This window comes from Pristis pectinata, chromosome 5 (genome assembly GCF_009764475.1).
Source record: "Pristis pectinata isolate sPriPec2 chromosome 5, sPriPec2.1.pri, whole genome shotgun sequence".
NCBI classification, from domain to species: Eukaryota; Metazoa; Chordata; class Chondrichthyes; order Rhinopristiformes; family Pristidae; genus Pristis; species Pristis pectinata.
The window spans coordinates 84,921,688-84,938,527 of record NC_067409.1 but is presented as its reverse complement, the minus strand read 5'-3'; the positions used below and the strand labels follow the sequence as shown (position 1 = coordinate 84,938,527).

The 16,840-nt window shown below is 39.7% G+C and overlaps 1 protein-coding gene across 5 annotated transcripts in view; it reads right to left on the bottom strand.

The window, feature by feature from the left end:
• LOC127570353 (catenin delta-2-like) overlaps nt 1–16,840 on the bottom strand; it is a 909,541-nt gene that overhangs the window by 356,883 nt on the left and 535,818 nt on the right. For all 5 annotated transcript variants that reach the window (XM_052015821.1, XM_052015822.1, XM_052015825.1 and 2 more), the window contains one exon: nt 9,928–10,040. In XM_052015821.1, the coding sequence (XP_051871781.1) occupies nt 9,928–10,040 (113 nt within the window). The remainder of the gene's footprint in view (nt 1–9,927; nt 10,041–16,840) is intronic.

The window sequence follows — 16,840 nt, the reverse complement described above, 5'->3', positions numbered from 1 at the left end:
AAGAAACATAAAAACAGAGTGCAAGAGCTTCGATATATATGAAAGAAGGAAAAGATTAGCAAAGGAAATTGTGGGTCCTTTAGAGAGCTGCAAGAACTCATAGTGGGGAAATAAGGAGGCAGAGGAATTAAACAACCACTCACAAAGACCTTAGAGAAATAATGGGGTAACAAGGGTCCAGTGTAAATGAGGAAATAAAAGAAATCACTATTAGCAAAGAAATACTACTAGAAAGCTAATGAGTCTGAATATTGATAAACTATATCGCAGAATAAAGTGGTGGTTATGGAGACAGTGGGTGCTCTGGTTATCAACTTCCAAGATAATCTGCCCATGGTTCCTGCAGATTGGAGGGTAACAAATGTGACCTTGAGAAATGAGGGAAGAGGAAACTGTTAGTTTGACATCAGTGGAAGAAAAGATGCTGGAATCTACAACGAAGAATGCAATAGCAACATACTTGTAAAATAATATGGTTGAGCAGAGTCTACATGAATTTATGAAAGTGAAATTATGTCCAACTAATCTGTTGGGAGTTCTATGAAAATGTACCTCGTAGAGTAAATGGGGGGTATCAGTGGACGTGGTGTAATTTAACTTTAACAGGATTTTCAACGAAGTGCCACACAGGCTGGTGAACAAAGTTACAGTAAGTAGAATTGGGGGTAATATACAATATTATAGATTGGGATTTAGTTAACAGATAGAAAACAAAGAGTCAGATTGGAGAAATAAGAGTCTGCAGATGCTGGAAAATGGAGTAAAATAAAAACAAACTGCTAGAGGAACTCAGCAAGTCAGGCAGCATTTGTAGAGGAAAATGGACAGTCAGAATAACTTGACCCTTCTTAGGTCAGTAAGTTGTGATAGTGAGGTATTACAGAGATCAGTGGTTGATCCCCGACTATTTACAATCTATGTCAACAATTTGGCTAAGGGCACCAAATGTAATATGTCAGACTTTGCTAACAATACAAAACTACATGGGAATGTGAGTAGTGATGAGGATTCAAGGAGATATAGACAAATTGAGTGAGTTAACAACATAGCAGATGGAGTCCAATGTGGAAATATAAGAGGTTATCCACTTTGGAAACAAAATAGAAATGCTGAATAATTTTTTTTAATGGTGAGAGATTGGAAAAGGTTGATGTTCAGAGGAGTCTGTGTGTTCTTGTACACAAGTCACTGAAAGCTAACATGCAGATGCAGCAGGCAATTATGAAGTCAAATGGAAGGCTGGCCTTCATTGGGACTGGAGTACAAGGATAAAGATGGTATACTAGAAATATACAGGGCCTCAGGAGGCCACTCCTGGAGAACTGTGTACAGTCTTGATTTCCTTACCTTAAACAAAGTGTAGTTATTATAGGAGCAGTGCAATGAGGATTCACCAAACTACTTCCTGGGATGACAGATATGACATAACAGGAGAGATGGCTCGGCCTCTATCCTCTTGAGCTTAGGAGAATAAGCCATGACTTCACTGAGACATAGAAAAATCGTCAGGGGTTCAATATGGTGGATGTGGGGAGGCTGCTTACCCTGGCTAAGAAGTCATGAACTGAAGGTCAATGTCTCAGAAGAAGGGCTATTCCTTTTAGGACTGAAATAAGGAGAAATTTCTTCACTCAGAGGTTGATGAATCTTTGGAGTTCCTTACTCCTTTGGGCTATGAAGGCCCAGCCATTGATTACATTCAAAATGAAGACCATTAAGATTTATATACGGTATAAGAAATCAAGTGATAAGGAGATAGGACAAGAAAATAACATTTGAGGTAGTAGATTAGCCATGTTGAATGCTGGAGCGGGCTCAAGGGGCCAGATGACCAACACCTCCTCCTATTTATGGTCTTTGCATGGTTTGTGTCAGTTGTGGAATAAATGTTGGTGAGGTCACAGAGAAAAAGTCCAATGTTCCTCTTTGAAATAATATCCTGGTATCTTTCTGTCCAGTTGAGAGGGGAGACATTCCAAATTACCTATTCGTGTTGGTGATATGTTCTCCCAGGGGCACGAGAAACCATGTCTGAAAATAAGAATCTCATGAATGCAGACATGCCGAAGACCAATAATAAGAAATTATTTTTAACATTGTTGTTTGGGAGATCAATGGAACGAGAACAGTGAAGAGTCTCACAGTCAGAATAGGTTACTGCTCAGGTAGCAAAGGTTAAAATTACTGTTAATTACAAGTTTCTAGGTACTGAAGGTTAACCTCCTGGACTGCTGCAAACAACCTGGGAGAAAAAGATCATTGGAAATAAAATGTGCTCCTTTCACTATCATATACAAGTGCTGGAGCTGAGAAAGAAGAGAGAAGCAGAGAGAAAGAGAGCAAGAGAGAGCGAGAGACAGAGAGAGAGAGAGAACGAAGTATAAAATGAGAAAAGGAGGCACAGAGGATAAATTACATAGGATATTGGAACGTGCTTTAAAACAAACAGAGCACCTTTATGTTGAAAAGTGTAGTCTCTGTTGTAATGAAAGAACACAGCAGCTAATATTCTCACAGCAGGGTACAATAAACAGCAATGTGATAATCAGCAGACAATACGTGTTTAGTGGTGTTAGTTTCAGATTAAACATTGTGCTATGGGAGCTTTGATCTGGCTGCCTGACTGGATGGGTGAAGCAGTTGGAAATGTGGAAAAAATCCTCCAGGAACACATTTGTATTTTGGTATCCCACAATCACACTTTGATATCCAGAAAAAAGCAACAGTAAAAAAAGCTATTTATGCAAGGTTAAATAAAAATTTTCAAGCTATGTCTGATAGATTATTGTTAAGAAGCATTTTAAAAGGATATGAACCAATAAGTGAAGCTACAGATCAGGCACAATCAAACTGAGAGATGGAACAGACTTAAGGGCTTGAATGGGTAACTTCTGCATTCCTGAATACGTAAGTAGCAAATTCCAGGCTCAAACAGATGCTTGTTTAATAAATGGCCAGAATGTGCTGGTGGATGCTTGCTGATTGACTCCTGAGCTCCACAGTTGGTTAAACTAGTGATGGCAACCGTGAGAGGCACAAATCAATTGCACTGCAAATGGCATGAACCTTTCTCACAGCATAGAGAAGGGAAGGAATGGGAATGGCTAATGGCTCTTCAGATAAAAGAAAGATCTTCTCAGTTGGTGACTTTGTGCCCTTTCTATAAATAGAATTTAGCAGCAAAGCTGTCTGCGTGAAAGGAATTTTAAGTGGGTGAGTTGGGAAATCAATTTCAGAAACAGTGCGAGGGCGATGAGGTAGAAAAATAAGGAGACATGGAATGCTGTGGTGAAAAGAGAATTTAGTACATTGCAAGACCTGTTATAATCATTATTTTCACTGGTAGTGGTTCTTAGAGAGGGAAGAAAAAAATAAATCAACAAGAAATGAACTTCAGTGGGTAGGAAAACCCCACAGATTCTAGATATGATGCAACAGTTACCAGAATTTCCTTGAAATATAAATGAAAAACATCTCTTTGGTTAGAGTTATTCAACACCTTCTGTGTTGTTGTGAATTGGTTTTATTTTCTTTCTGCTAAAAACATAGGAATGATATTAAAGAATTGACTACACTTCATTGGCTTTAAAGCATCTTGAAATGTCCTGAAGCCCAGACAGGTGTAATAAAAATGAAAGCATTTCTTCTTGTAGAACTCTGCCACAATTCAATCCCAAGTGCCATGAGATGAGTGGCTTCTAGAGGGTTTCTACTTTATGCTGCCAGAACCTGTTGACCACTTGGTAAACTTGAGCAGAATCTAGTTAAGATTCTGAGAATGAAAGTTACCACTTACACCTTTAATTCATGAAACATATTGCTCACCATCTCCACTCAAGCTGGTGCCTATATCCCAGCAACCCAAATCTCCTGTCATTTTACTGCCAGAGAATAGGGCAGTAAAAACCATTTACTAACAGAGACACAAAGTACAGAATAGTGCATACGATAAGATGGTACAGTGTAATGGACAAATAATGAGAGATATTGGTTTAAGTCCACAACTTGAGAATTAAAACTCTGTTATTTAAGTAAATCTGGAACAATAATGAGTATCTATGGTGGCCTTGAAGCAATAAGATTACTTTAAGATCTCCTCTGGTTCAGTGAAGTCCTTCAACAGAGGAAATTTTCTGCCTTTATCTGATCTGGTCTATACATGTGATTCCAAACTTATATGGTTGCTTCCAGAAATGGTCTGGCAACCACTCATCCAGGCAAAAATCACAAATGAGAACAATGACATGTAACATATGTTCATACAACATTAACCTTGGCATCAGACACAACAAAGGTATGGCTAGCGCAATGAAAACAACTCATTTCATCTGACCAATGTCTGCAGACAAGCCAAAATGCAATCCTCACCCTGTAGCATAATTGGTGGTATATACAGTTCTATCATTACCTCCCTGTCATAACATTCCATGTCTCTGCTAATACAGAAAAGTATTCTGTGTGTCTTCTTATCCACCTTATTGACCATTCATGCTACCTTAAAGATCCCTCTGTACTTCCAGGCTTCTCACAGTCCTCCAATTTATCATATCTTCTTTTGCCTAATCACACCTCCACAAATGCATTATTTCACACTTCTCTGGATTGAGGGACAATGGATAACGTAAAGGCCATGAGCCTCCACAATCTTCCAACAGCTCGCCACAGACTTGAGCTCCTAAACTTGTCATATTCCTAAACAAGCAGTTTCAGTAAAGCTACAAGAACAAAATAGAAAATAGCCCAGGTATGTCATAGAATCATACAGCTTGGAAACAGGACCTTTGGCCCACTGTGTCCATGCCAGCCATCAAGTACCTGACTTTACAAGTTCTATTTTCCAGTACTCAGTCCACAGCCTCCTTTACCACAGCATTTCAAGTGCCCATTTAAATACATTTTAAATGTTGAGTACCTGCCTCCATCACCTCCTCAGGCGGTGCATTCCAGATCTCCCCCACCATCCAGGTGCAAAAAAATTCTTCAAATCCCCACTAAATCTCCCACCCAAGACCTTTATATTTGCCATGTTCACAAATCCAATTCTGCCATTAACTGCCACATTAACCTAATCTCAATCAGCAAAGTGACAGAAGAGACTGTTGATGCTTATTTACCAATAATGTGTTCATCAATGCACCAGCTAGGTTCCATCAAGGATGCATAAATCAATATATCCTGGGCCAAAATGTGGACCAAAGAATTAAATTCTTGAGGACAGAAGAGATCAACTGCCCTTGACGTCAAGGCAGTACTTGACCACCTATTACATTAAACAGCATGGATGAAATTGAAGTCAATGGCCATTAGGGGAAATTCTCCATGGGTTGGAATCATACCCAACATAAAGGAGGACAACTGTTGTATTTGGAGGCCAATCATCAGGACATGTTTTAGTCCCAACCTGCTTCTATGTGACCTTCCTTCCATTCTCAATTCAGAATTGGAAATATTTGCAGTGTTCAGTTTGCCTTAAAAATGATCAGAAAATGGAGCAGTCTGAGCTCATATATGGCAAGCACCAGAGGACATTCAGTTATGGACTGTTAAGTGACAGATGACATTTGTACTACAAAAGGGCCAGGCTAAGAACATCCCTGGTGAGAGAGTACCTAACCTTCGACATTCAATGGCATTTCCATAATTGATCATCAACATTTTAGGAGGGTTAACATTACCAGCTACTATAAGAGCTGCTTGGATAGTGTTATTTTGTGGTAAATAACTCATCCCCTGATTCTCTAAAGCATTTCTGGCATCAACAAGGCATTTTTCAGGAATCCAATGCATTACTCTCACCATGACTGGATGAGTGCTCCTCCACTGACACTCATGAGCTTAGGCATCAAGCAAGCAAATGAAGCTCACTTGAATCCAATCTATTTAGTCCCGCTGTCACTAACTCACTGAAGTTGTAGTGTCTATAAAATGCATCGCAGAAACTGGCAATGTCTTCTGTGATAGCACCTCCCAAAGCTCTGAATACTACGACTTCAAAGATCATTAAGCATCACAAATATCACCACTTCCAATTCCATAAACAACCTGTCTTAGACATAAGTCATCAGTGCTGGGGTGAAATTCCCAGAACACCCTACTTACCAGTCGTGTTGGTGTTCCTTTCACCATATGGAATGTGGTATTGCAATAAACTTAGTCACTATTCAAAGGCAATTATGGATAGGCAAAGAATGCAACAAACACATGAATAAAATGGAGAAAAAAATCCAAAATGCTTCACAGGAAAGTCATCAGACAAAATGTGACACTGGACCTCAAATATCCAAAATTTTGGTCAAAGAAATCAACTTGAAGTATGGGAAAGAGGCAGAGAAGTCTAGGAAAGGAATTCCAGAGGTTAGGGCCCAGGGTTGCTGAAGGCATGCCTACAAAGGATATCAGAATTGGAAAAATGCAATGTTCTCAGAAGATTGTAGGGCTGGAGAAGTTTACAGTACTTGGGAGGGTTAGGCTGTGGAGAGATTGGGCCAAGGACTGATCTGAGGTTGAAAATCTTTCAGTTGAGGTGATTCAATAAAGGTTGATAGGTACAGAGAAATGTGTGGTGGGGAGTGAGTGGATGTTAGGAATTGGTCAGCAGATGCAATCATGCATTCTTGGTCAAAGTGTCCACGTTGATAATGCCTTAAACATGAAATGATAATGGGTCAGCCTGACTTTCCCTACACAGCCGACATCCATGATTTCCCTGGAGTCTCCAGAAATTAAAGATGATCTCCTAGACACTGCTGTATGGAAATGTAGAAGAAAAATCAGGGAGCATTAAAGAGAAGTGCACTTCAGTTTTACTTATCAAATATTTTTGTTTATTGGTTATAAAGGTATTGGATTTAAAAAGTGGCTATTTGGTTGGCAGGCAGATGGTCGAAGGAGATGTGACACATATATCAGAATTCTCACATCCAAAGAGTGCCTGAACACACTTGCACTAGACTCGTACATCCAATGAGGCCCACTCAAATAACACAAGGACAGCTGGACTCTCACATATTCATCTAGATACCCATTCATACACTCATCGAGATTTACCTCCCCATTCTCTCCCAAATACACACCCAACTAACCCCACCCAAACACACTCTCATCAAAACCTACTCGCCCTAGTACATGCTTACACATACATATATTTAATTCTTGGATCCATAATCAGTTTTCAGTTGAGTGCCCAGCAGACAAAAACTGTTATGCAAATTGAATGGTAAATATACCACCCATTAATCTGTTATGGGATACACAGCAGGAGGGATTGAAACTTTTCAGATACACCAAATTTCAGAGAGAAGAGAGCCCAACTCCATGTTACAAGCACCAATCATACCACCCTGGGGCAAGAATTCAGCACACCAACCCTTGGATTGGAAAAACTACTTGTATTGCTGGGGACCTCATGGACAACTCAGGCAACAATAGCCATGAGTTGTATGCCCTTCACGTTACTGTGCTGGCACTGTGCTCACACAGAGGCAGCGCTATTTTTGATGAATGAGTCGAGAGGAAAATTGTCCATCTTCTCTAACTGCAGGCAAATTTACTGACCCAACCCAGTAAGCCATACAGTAAATTAGCTTTAGCCCCAATACAGTAGCCAATGAAGGACCATTTGTCATCACTCAGTGCCTAAGAATTCAATAGTGTCGGGAGCAACCTTAGGAAAGAAACTATAGGGGTATTTTCAACACTTCCATTACTTGTAAAAGTACTGTAATTGTTAAAGAAATGGATGACTAATAGCCATAATCATCTATTTAGAAATCTTTATTGTCCATTTGCCAGAGGAAATTTGGGGGAGGGAGTGGTGTTGAGGCTGCAGAGTAGTGAGTGCAGGAGTGTCGGTCATGACAAGAAATCACCCAGGGTTCTTCCACCCAGTATATTGACATGATAAAGGTGATCAGGATGACCCGAATGTGCCATTATCACGACAGGGGTAGTGGAAATCCAGGCTACTGACCATAATTCTGAAGATCCATCACAACAACCCCATGCTGTCCACTAACACACAATTCTGATGGACAGGATCAGTGAGTAAACTCTGCTTACATGGACCTGAAATCCTGTCAGTACTCCAAGGAGAGACATTTTGATCAACATTTATCCTGCAGCTATTGGCAAGATCCTTGGGAAATGTGGAAAGAATATCTTTAGTTGCAGAAGTATTTAGCTCCAGATCCAATCTGTGCTGTGTTCAAATCATACAGATGAGGGAGCTGTTCAAAGATGGAGTAACTACAATGGTTACAGCAAGTGGGGGTTGAGGGGCTTGCTTTACGATTCTTGCGGAACTAAAGCAGGCACTACACTTTGAGAAAATAAACAAGGGGAATAATGAAGTCTGACAATGAGCCATTGTTTCAGCTGCTCAATTACTTAAGTAAGGTCCTTCACCATAATGAAGTTAAGGCAAGGTCATTCTCATTGTAGGCTGAAGATTCAAAGGCAATGAAAACACATAAATACATGCATTCAAAATTTGCATGATTCATTACAAGTCTAACACTTTGAACAAACTAATTTGTTCATAAGACACCTTCTCTATATTTGTCATTAACATAACCAATGAAATACTATTCAAAGACGCTGTCATTTCACACTTGTATCTCGATTCTGAATCTGTCAGACACTTTGTATGATTGTGTAAAGCAAATGAGAGTAAATCACCAGTCTGTTTTTCACCTCTCCCTATTTTTGCTTCCATTGAGGTTAGTGAAGAGATCATGAAGTGTCCCTGCCAATTTGCTGTACCCTGCTTCACACCATCACATCAATTCAAAGTTTACCCCTTCAGGAGACTGATTCCTTCTCTCACCCAGAGAACCAGTGATAAGAAACTGCCACGGTGGATTAGTCAACATCAGAATTAGTCAACATCAGAAGTAACAAACAACTGGCATTTCTTGGCCCCCAAAATAATACAAAACCATAGCTACAATGCAGTTCATTAATTTTTGAGAGGAGGATGCCATACAGTTAATTTGCAAATAAAAGCCACCACCATTGCATTGTGTCTACACATCCTGCCACCCATGTAAAAAGAGCAGCATGAGGGGAGAATTGGCTTTAAAGTAAATAATAGGTTATTGGGGTGCATGATAGCAAACGAGCATTCCACTGTCACATAGCTTGTGTCCATAAGGAGGGAAAGTTATTCTGTTGGACTCTAACTGTACCTATTTTATCTTATACACAGCCCAAGAATCCTATTAAAATAAAGGCTATTGTCCCAGTTAAATTACTGATGACATTGAATGGAGCTCATGTATCAAAATATTCAGTAATACAGAAAGCATAAATATCCTGCAATAAATTTTAATCTTCCCAGGCATACCCTTATACACAAGCATATGACATACTACAGGAAACCTTAAGTGTAATTGCTTTAATGTTTGAGTAATGTTAGGTTGCAATGGACTCTGCTCCTCAGCTGCTGTTACATGATTTAGTGGACTGAACAGCTTGTGTACTCAAACTAATGAAGTCCTTCTTTGTGGAGAGTGTATTTTCTAGGGGTGAACATGCTATAACTCTTCACAGTTTTACTACAGGGGTTCAGAGTCATGACTGCCTGCAGTAAGGAGTTACTCATCAAGTGTGCTGTGTTGTACCTCTCATCAATCAACAATCATGCGGCAGTGGTCAGGAAGAGGCTTCCTCTACCGGAAAACACATTGCATGCGGAAAACACATTGCATGGCACAACTAAACTAACAGGAGGACTGCAAGGGCTCAAGGAAAGAACACCCTTTCTTCCACCCAACACCCTATCATGCCGCACCTCCTCAACCTTGGTAATCCAGCAATATATCAAACTGTTTCATACACGCACACATAAAACCTAAGCTTTGAGCACACCTCCAAAGCTTGAGGTAGACTACAACATGAACATAAATAGGCATCATGTTTGATCCATACCTAATGCTGCTCATGCTGCCCGTGTCGGATCCCAGTTTGCATCGCTCCAACTGGCTGGCGACAATCTGACGCTCTGCCTCTAGCTCTCTGGTTAATCTTTCAAACTGCAGCTCCTGCAATAGGGGAGAGAAAAAGAAGAAACAGACATCAGCCATAAAAAAGGTACAAATGTAGGATTTGGGTTGGTGGGGGGGGGTATGATTACAGCACAATAAAATCCTCCTTCATACTCCAGCATGATTATAACATAGACCATTCAAGCCCATCATTTCTGTGCCAAATTAATAAAGAGCACCCCAAACTAATCCCACCTTCCCGTACCAGGTACATGACCAAACAATTCACAGCTCTTCAATTACATGACCAAATACCATTTAAATATGATGGAAGTGTACCCTATGGGTGAAGGAAATGTTTCCTTATTTCCCCTCTAATCCTTCAATCTAATACTTCAAATGAATGCCTGCTGGTGTTTGACCCCTCTCTCAGAGAAATATTTTCTCTGTGTTTGCCCTATCTAGGCTCCTCAATTATGACTATCCTCAGCCTCCTCTGTTTCAAAGGAGCTAAACTTTTTCCACAGCTAAACCTTTTCAGTCTTGGCAACATTCCTGTAAATCTCTCCTGTGCTTCTCCATGTGATGTGGTAACCAGATCCGTATGCAGTACTCAAGCTGTGGCTTAATTGGTATTGTATACAGTTCCAGCATAACTTCCCTGCTCTTATATTCTATGCCTTGGCTTATAAAGGAAAATATCCTGTCTTTTTAACCACTTTATTGAATTGTCCTTAGCTAAAGGATTTGTTGACATCCACTTCGAGATCCCTTTGCTCCTCCACACCGGTCAATATCCTCTCACTTATTACATGACCAATTGTAATGTTACACCTTCCCAATTGGCATCACCTCACATTTCTCTGGATTAAATTATATTTGCCATTTTTCTGCCCAACTGACAGACCATCCATATTTTCTGCAATCTAAACATTTCCACCGTTAACCGCATCATCAATCATTGCATCATCTGTGGACTTATTTATCATGTTCCCTATATTTAGATCTAAATCATTAATAAATATCTTCAAAAACCAAGGGACTGAGTACTGAGCCTTATGGAATCCCAGTGTTAAGAGCTTTCCGATCACAAATACACCTATCAACTATCACCCTTTGCTTCCTGTCACTGGGATCCAAAATGCCACCCCACTCCCTTAAATCCCATGGCCTTTTACATTATTTTACCAACCCATCATGCCAAACTGTATCAAAACTCTTGCTAAAACCCATGTAAACTACATATGCATTATCATCAAGAGCCTTTATTGATACCTTCTCAAATAATTCAATTAGGTTATACAGTAAGAACCTACCCTTAGCAAATCCATACCAACTGTCACTGATTAATCTGATTGAAAGAAGTTTTGTACTTCTGCTTAAAATGGATTCCAATAATTTGCCAACCATTCCAAGTTAAATTAAATGGCCTTCATTACTCAGTTTACTTCATCCTCTCTTTTTAAACAATGCTACAACAATAACATTGCTCCCATCCTCTAACACCAGAGAGGGTTGAAATATTTTCATCAGAGCCTCCACAATTTCTTCCTTAGCTACTTTTAACAGCATACAGTGCATGTTGTATGGGTCTGTGATTTATCTATTCTCAGTAATGATAAATCCCTAGATAATTCCTCTATAATATTTCATATTTATTCACCATAACTATATCATCTGTTACAAAGACAGTCACAAAATATTCTTCGAAAACTTTATCCATATCCTCCACCTCCAGTCAAGTTACCTTCTTGGACCCTAATAGTCCCTACTTTTTTCCTTAGTTATTCTCTTTAGATACTTACAGAGCATCTTTGGATTTTTAAAATATATTTTCCAGACAATATTTTTCTTCACACTCTATCTTTATTTTCCTAATTTTCCTTTTCATTTTTCTCCTAAATGTTCTAAACTCTTCAACTGTATAAAGCTCTCATTTTATGACAAAAGTTTTTGTTTTGCCATATCCTACCCTTGTTATGAAAGGTACTCTAGATTTGGAAGTGCTAAATATGCCCTTTTGTGGGAACATATTTATCCTGAATCCCCTTCTTAAATGCCTCTCTGATTGCTCAGAAACCTGCTTCCATCCACTTTTGCTAAACTGCTTTTAACTTACTAAAAACGGCCTTACCCCGAGATTCATTAGTCATGCTTGCCCTTTTCCATAACTATGCTAAATTCACCTGAATTGTGATCACTACCATAACAATGTTCTCCTACAGACACTCCTTCCACATGTCCAGCTTCATCTCCTAAAAGTAAATCTGGACCCCCTCCCTAAATGACACATTGAGGACACAGAGATGCACTGATCTGACCAAACATAACACAAAGACAACAATCAAAAAAAAGTAAAGTGTCTTTCCTTCTGTATTTAACTGATAATTTACCTGACATAACTCTCTCCAAAATAGAGTTTCACCTTACACGCAGCACAAAATAAATGTAAAATATATGTAGTCTTTCATGAGCTTAAGAAGTGCTACATTCCTAATAATCACTACTTTAACATAGAAATCACAGCAGCTATCTTTTGTCATAAAGACAAAAAAATCCATCCTTTCAAACTAATACATTATTCAGAACACTGGAAGAACTCTCCTGTTCTTTGAGAAGTGCCATTTTAGCTCCACCTTTGAAGCAGATTGATCTTTGGTTTAACTTCTGACAGTGCAGCACCTCTTCAATACTTGTCATAGAGTACTACAGCACAGAAACAGGCCCTTTGGCCCATCTAGTCCACGTCGACCTGATCTTCTGCCTAGTGCCATCTACCTGCACCTGGACCATATCCCTCCAAACCCTTCCCATCCATGTACCTATTCAAACCTCTCTTAAATGTCACAATTGAACCTGCATCTACCACTTCCGCTGGCAGCTCATTCCACACTTGCACCACCCTCTGAGTGAAGAAGTTTCCCCTCAGATTCCCCTTAAATATCTCACACTAAACCTATGTCTTCTGTTTCTATTCTCACCCAACCTTAGGAGAAAAAGCCTGCATGCATTCACCCTATCTGTATCCCTCATAATTTTGTATACCTCTGTAAGATCTCCCTCTAATTCTCCTACACTTCAGAGAATAAAGTCCTAACCTATTCAACCTTTCCCTACAACTCAGGTCCTCAAGTCCCAGCAACATCCTTGTAAATTTTCTCTGCACTCTTTCAAGCTTATTGATACCTTTCCTGCAGGTAGGTGACCAGAACTGCACATAGTAAGTTGAGCGTTGGTTTATATTATGTGCAAGAGCCAGACCTGAACTCACAAAATTTTGATTCAGTACAGGAATGTTGTCATTGTTATGATATTGATACTATAAATAAGACAGGATGATCAACTCCACATTCATTATATTCTGCTACCTTCTCAACTATTTGTATACCTGTAGGAGGTAGCATCAATGTCTGCTGATCAGGAAATGAAATAGCAGGCTTGGCACTGTGAAATTTACCCAAACTCTTTCAGCTGGTCAATTTTATTGTTTAACCATTGCAAGTTTTAAGCAGACAGCATAGCTGTTGAAGTTGGGGCATGATATGGTGATTATGAGCAGGGAAAAAAAATCAGTCTGGCTGAAAACTGCAATCTTCAGTCAAGATTTGCTCCAATATTTCAGTACCTGCCCACATGTAGGATTTGGAGATCGTCATAACCGCTGAGCTGTGATGAAACAGAGATCTCTCGAATCACTACCCAACAATGTGAAGTCAGTCAATGAAGACACCACAATTTCAACTGGACTCCCGGTTGTCTCTGTCCAACACAAATCAATAATTTCCTCGTGACTGGTGGTTGCCATAGCTCAGCTGGCAGCACCCCTGGCTCGGAGTCTTGCACCAGAGACTGGAGCACAAATCCTGGACTAATACTCCAATGCAGTAATGAAGGGAGGATTGCTTTATCAAAGATGTTGATATTTGGTTTATATGTTAAACCAAGAGCCCATCTGCCCCTTTGAGCAAACGAAGGAGATCCTACAGTACTATTGCAAGGTTCTCCTCATTATTGGCTAATATTAACCATTCAACCAACTTCACCGTGAAAGAGCTTTTATCTCATTGTACTTTGTGGCCATGTGATTTTAAAATTACAAGAACATTTCTTTTCAAAGGCCGAAAGCATAGTCAAACTTTTAGCATGATGCAGGAGGAAGCAGATGCTAGCTCACAGAAAAAATTCTGTTGGCAGGTTGTTAGTCAGGAGGTTGCCAATCATAGCTGTAGGCAGCTACCAGTTGTGGTCATTGACAAAAAAGTCTAGCACATGCCAGGAAGTTGTGCAGATGGGGGAAGTACCAGAAGGCATCCTTCACTGTTCTCAATCATTGCCTGTTGCATAATAAAACCAGGGAAGCAGCTTGTCCCCCTTTTATCCCATGCAGGAGATGGAGATGGTTAAGGCCCCCGGAAAAAGAAATGTTTTCAAAAAATGAGCTTAAACTGCAGCAGTGAAAATGAATCCAGAACCTTAAAAAGAAACAAGCCTGGGAAATCTAATCATGCAGGTCTGCGAAAGTGAGAAGTGAAATCAGTGCTACGTTCTCAACTCAAATTTCAGATTGTGGATAATTCTAGGTTATTTTTACCTGGGTCATTGATGCCTAATTTTGTTAATCAGCTCATAAGATTTCCTATGTTTTAATTTATCCATACATAAACAACCCAAAACACTTTGATCAGATTACTTTTATAAAAAACATTCTGAGCATCCATTACCATCTTGCTAGCCAAACATTACTTCACTCCAGTCCACTATTTTAAGTTTCATCCTTTACTACAGTCTCTTGCCAGTTGTACAAGCAAGCATCCCAGTCAGCAGCAGACTCATTCCATATTTCATCCTGAAACCTCATACTCTGCCCAATCCCAGTAAGAGTTCACAAATCATATCAAGTACACACAAAATCTACCTGATCCCTTCCTAATCCTTCCATGGCTTTGTAGCTCTCAGTGTTAGATGTGGCTCAGTTGATTACACTCGTACCTTTGAGTCAGATGACTGTAGTTTCAATTTCCATTCTAGCAGCATGAGCACATCTGCTGATGCTGAGACAAAAAGCATTGTCAAAGATGCCGTCTTTTGGACTGGACATTAAACTGAGGTACTCTTCAAAGTCCCATGACATAATTTCAAAGAGCAGGAAAGTTAGCACCGATGTTTTAGCTAATTATTAGACCTCAATCAACATCATAACAGCTAAGATATTATCTGGTGTTTGTACAGTCATGGAACAGCATGGAAATAGGCCCTTAGGCCCACAAAGTTTGCACCCACCATCAAACCACTCATTGACACTAATCCTACATTTAGCCCATTTTTTATTTTCCCCACATTCTCATTAAAATTCCCCAGATTCTACACTCACCTGCACACTAGGGACAATTTGCAGTGGGCCAACTGGACCTACCAACCCATACATTTTGGGGAACGCGAGAGGAAACTGGAGTATCCAAAGGAAACCCACATAGTCCACAGGGAAAACATGCAAACTCTACAAAGACAGCACCTGAAGTCACGATTGAACCTGGGTGTCTGGCACTGTGAGGCAATGGCTCTGCTAGCCGAGCTAGGCCACTGTGACTATTTATCACTCTGTGGTCTGTAGGGTTCCTACCTTGCAATGACTAAACTTCAGAACTACTTTACTGACAGCTGCAATATCCTTTGGGATAGTATGTTTCCAACTATAGTATCTTGTGCATCCCTCACTTCTATCCTGCTAGTGCTATCAGTGCCTTCAGCATACAGCTACAATTAAACTGTTCTTATATAATTTTTTTTAACATATTGGAAAGCACTGAATGTTACCTTTAACTTAAATTAGCCAAGGAGAGCTAGTACCAAAGGTGATGTAGCCCAGAACTGAACCACTGCAATATTCTCAGCTCCATGACAGAGAATGGATATTGTTTAGTAATCCAAGAGGATATTTTTCTCCAGCAGCAGAGTTTATCTAGCAAAGCAATGGACCAATGAAGAACTACTTAGTCTCATTTCCAAACATGTCACGTCAAAGTGGCTTGTCCAAAGCCTTTAACTCTGGAATTTCTATGTTTGGCCATTCAACTTTCACACGAGTGTCCCAATCCAATCACAATTTACCACTGTTGTTCTGATGAAGATCATTGACCTGAAATGTTAACTGATTTCTCTTTCCACAGATGCTGATTGACTGGCTAATTCTTCCAGCATTTCTGTTTTTGTTCAGATTCCAGCATCTGAAACTTTACTTGTTTTCCATTACCACAACTGAGTTTTAGACTCTGCTCCTGCTACATTTTTAAACAAAGTGGGAAAAATTTCTGGGGAAGAATAATTTCTTAGATTTTTCAACACCACCAACACAGGTTTCATTTGATCTTACAATGATAATCCACATGTTCAAATCACTCTATTGCTTTGGCCTTTTCCCCACACCCCTATCTGCAAGATTTCCTCTAGTTCAACCACCCTTGAGATCTCTGCATTCCTCGAGATCTGGCATCTTGTGCATCGCACCTTGTTTTACCCCACCACTGGCAGCTATGCCTTCAGCTCCATGCCCCTGAAGTTTGAATTTCCTCCCTATACTGTTCTATAATATTAGTTCACCTTCTTCTCCTTCAAAACACCCTTCGATCAAATCAAAGTTTCTGTCAAGCATCTTGTGATATTTAACAATGTTTAAGATGCTGTATAAAGGCAAGTTGATACTGTAGATTATGATTGTGCATTGATAAAATTTATTCTATTATTACATGCCCAAAATTTACTTCTCCAAATAAATATTTTAGACAGGGTTAGCTCCCCTGATGGACTGAGCAATAACTGCTGCACGTGGTTCACAAGGAGTTTTTTGCACTTCATCTCAA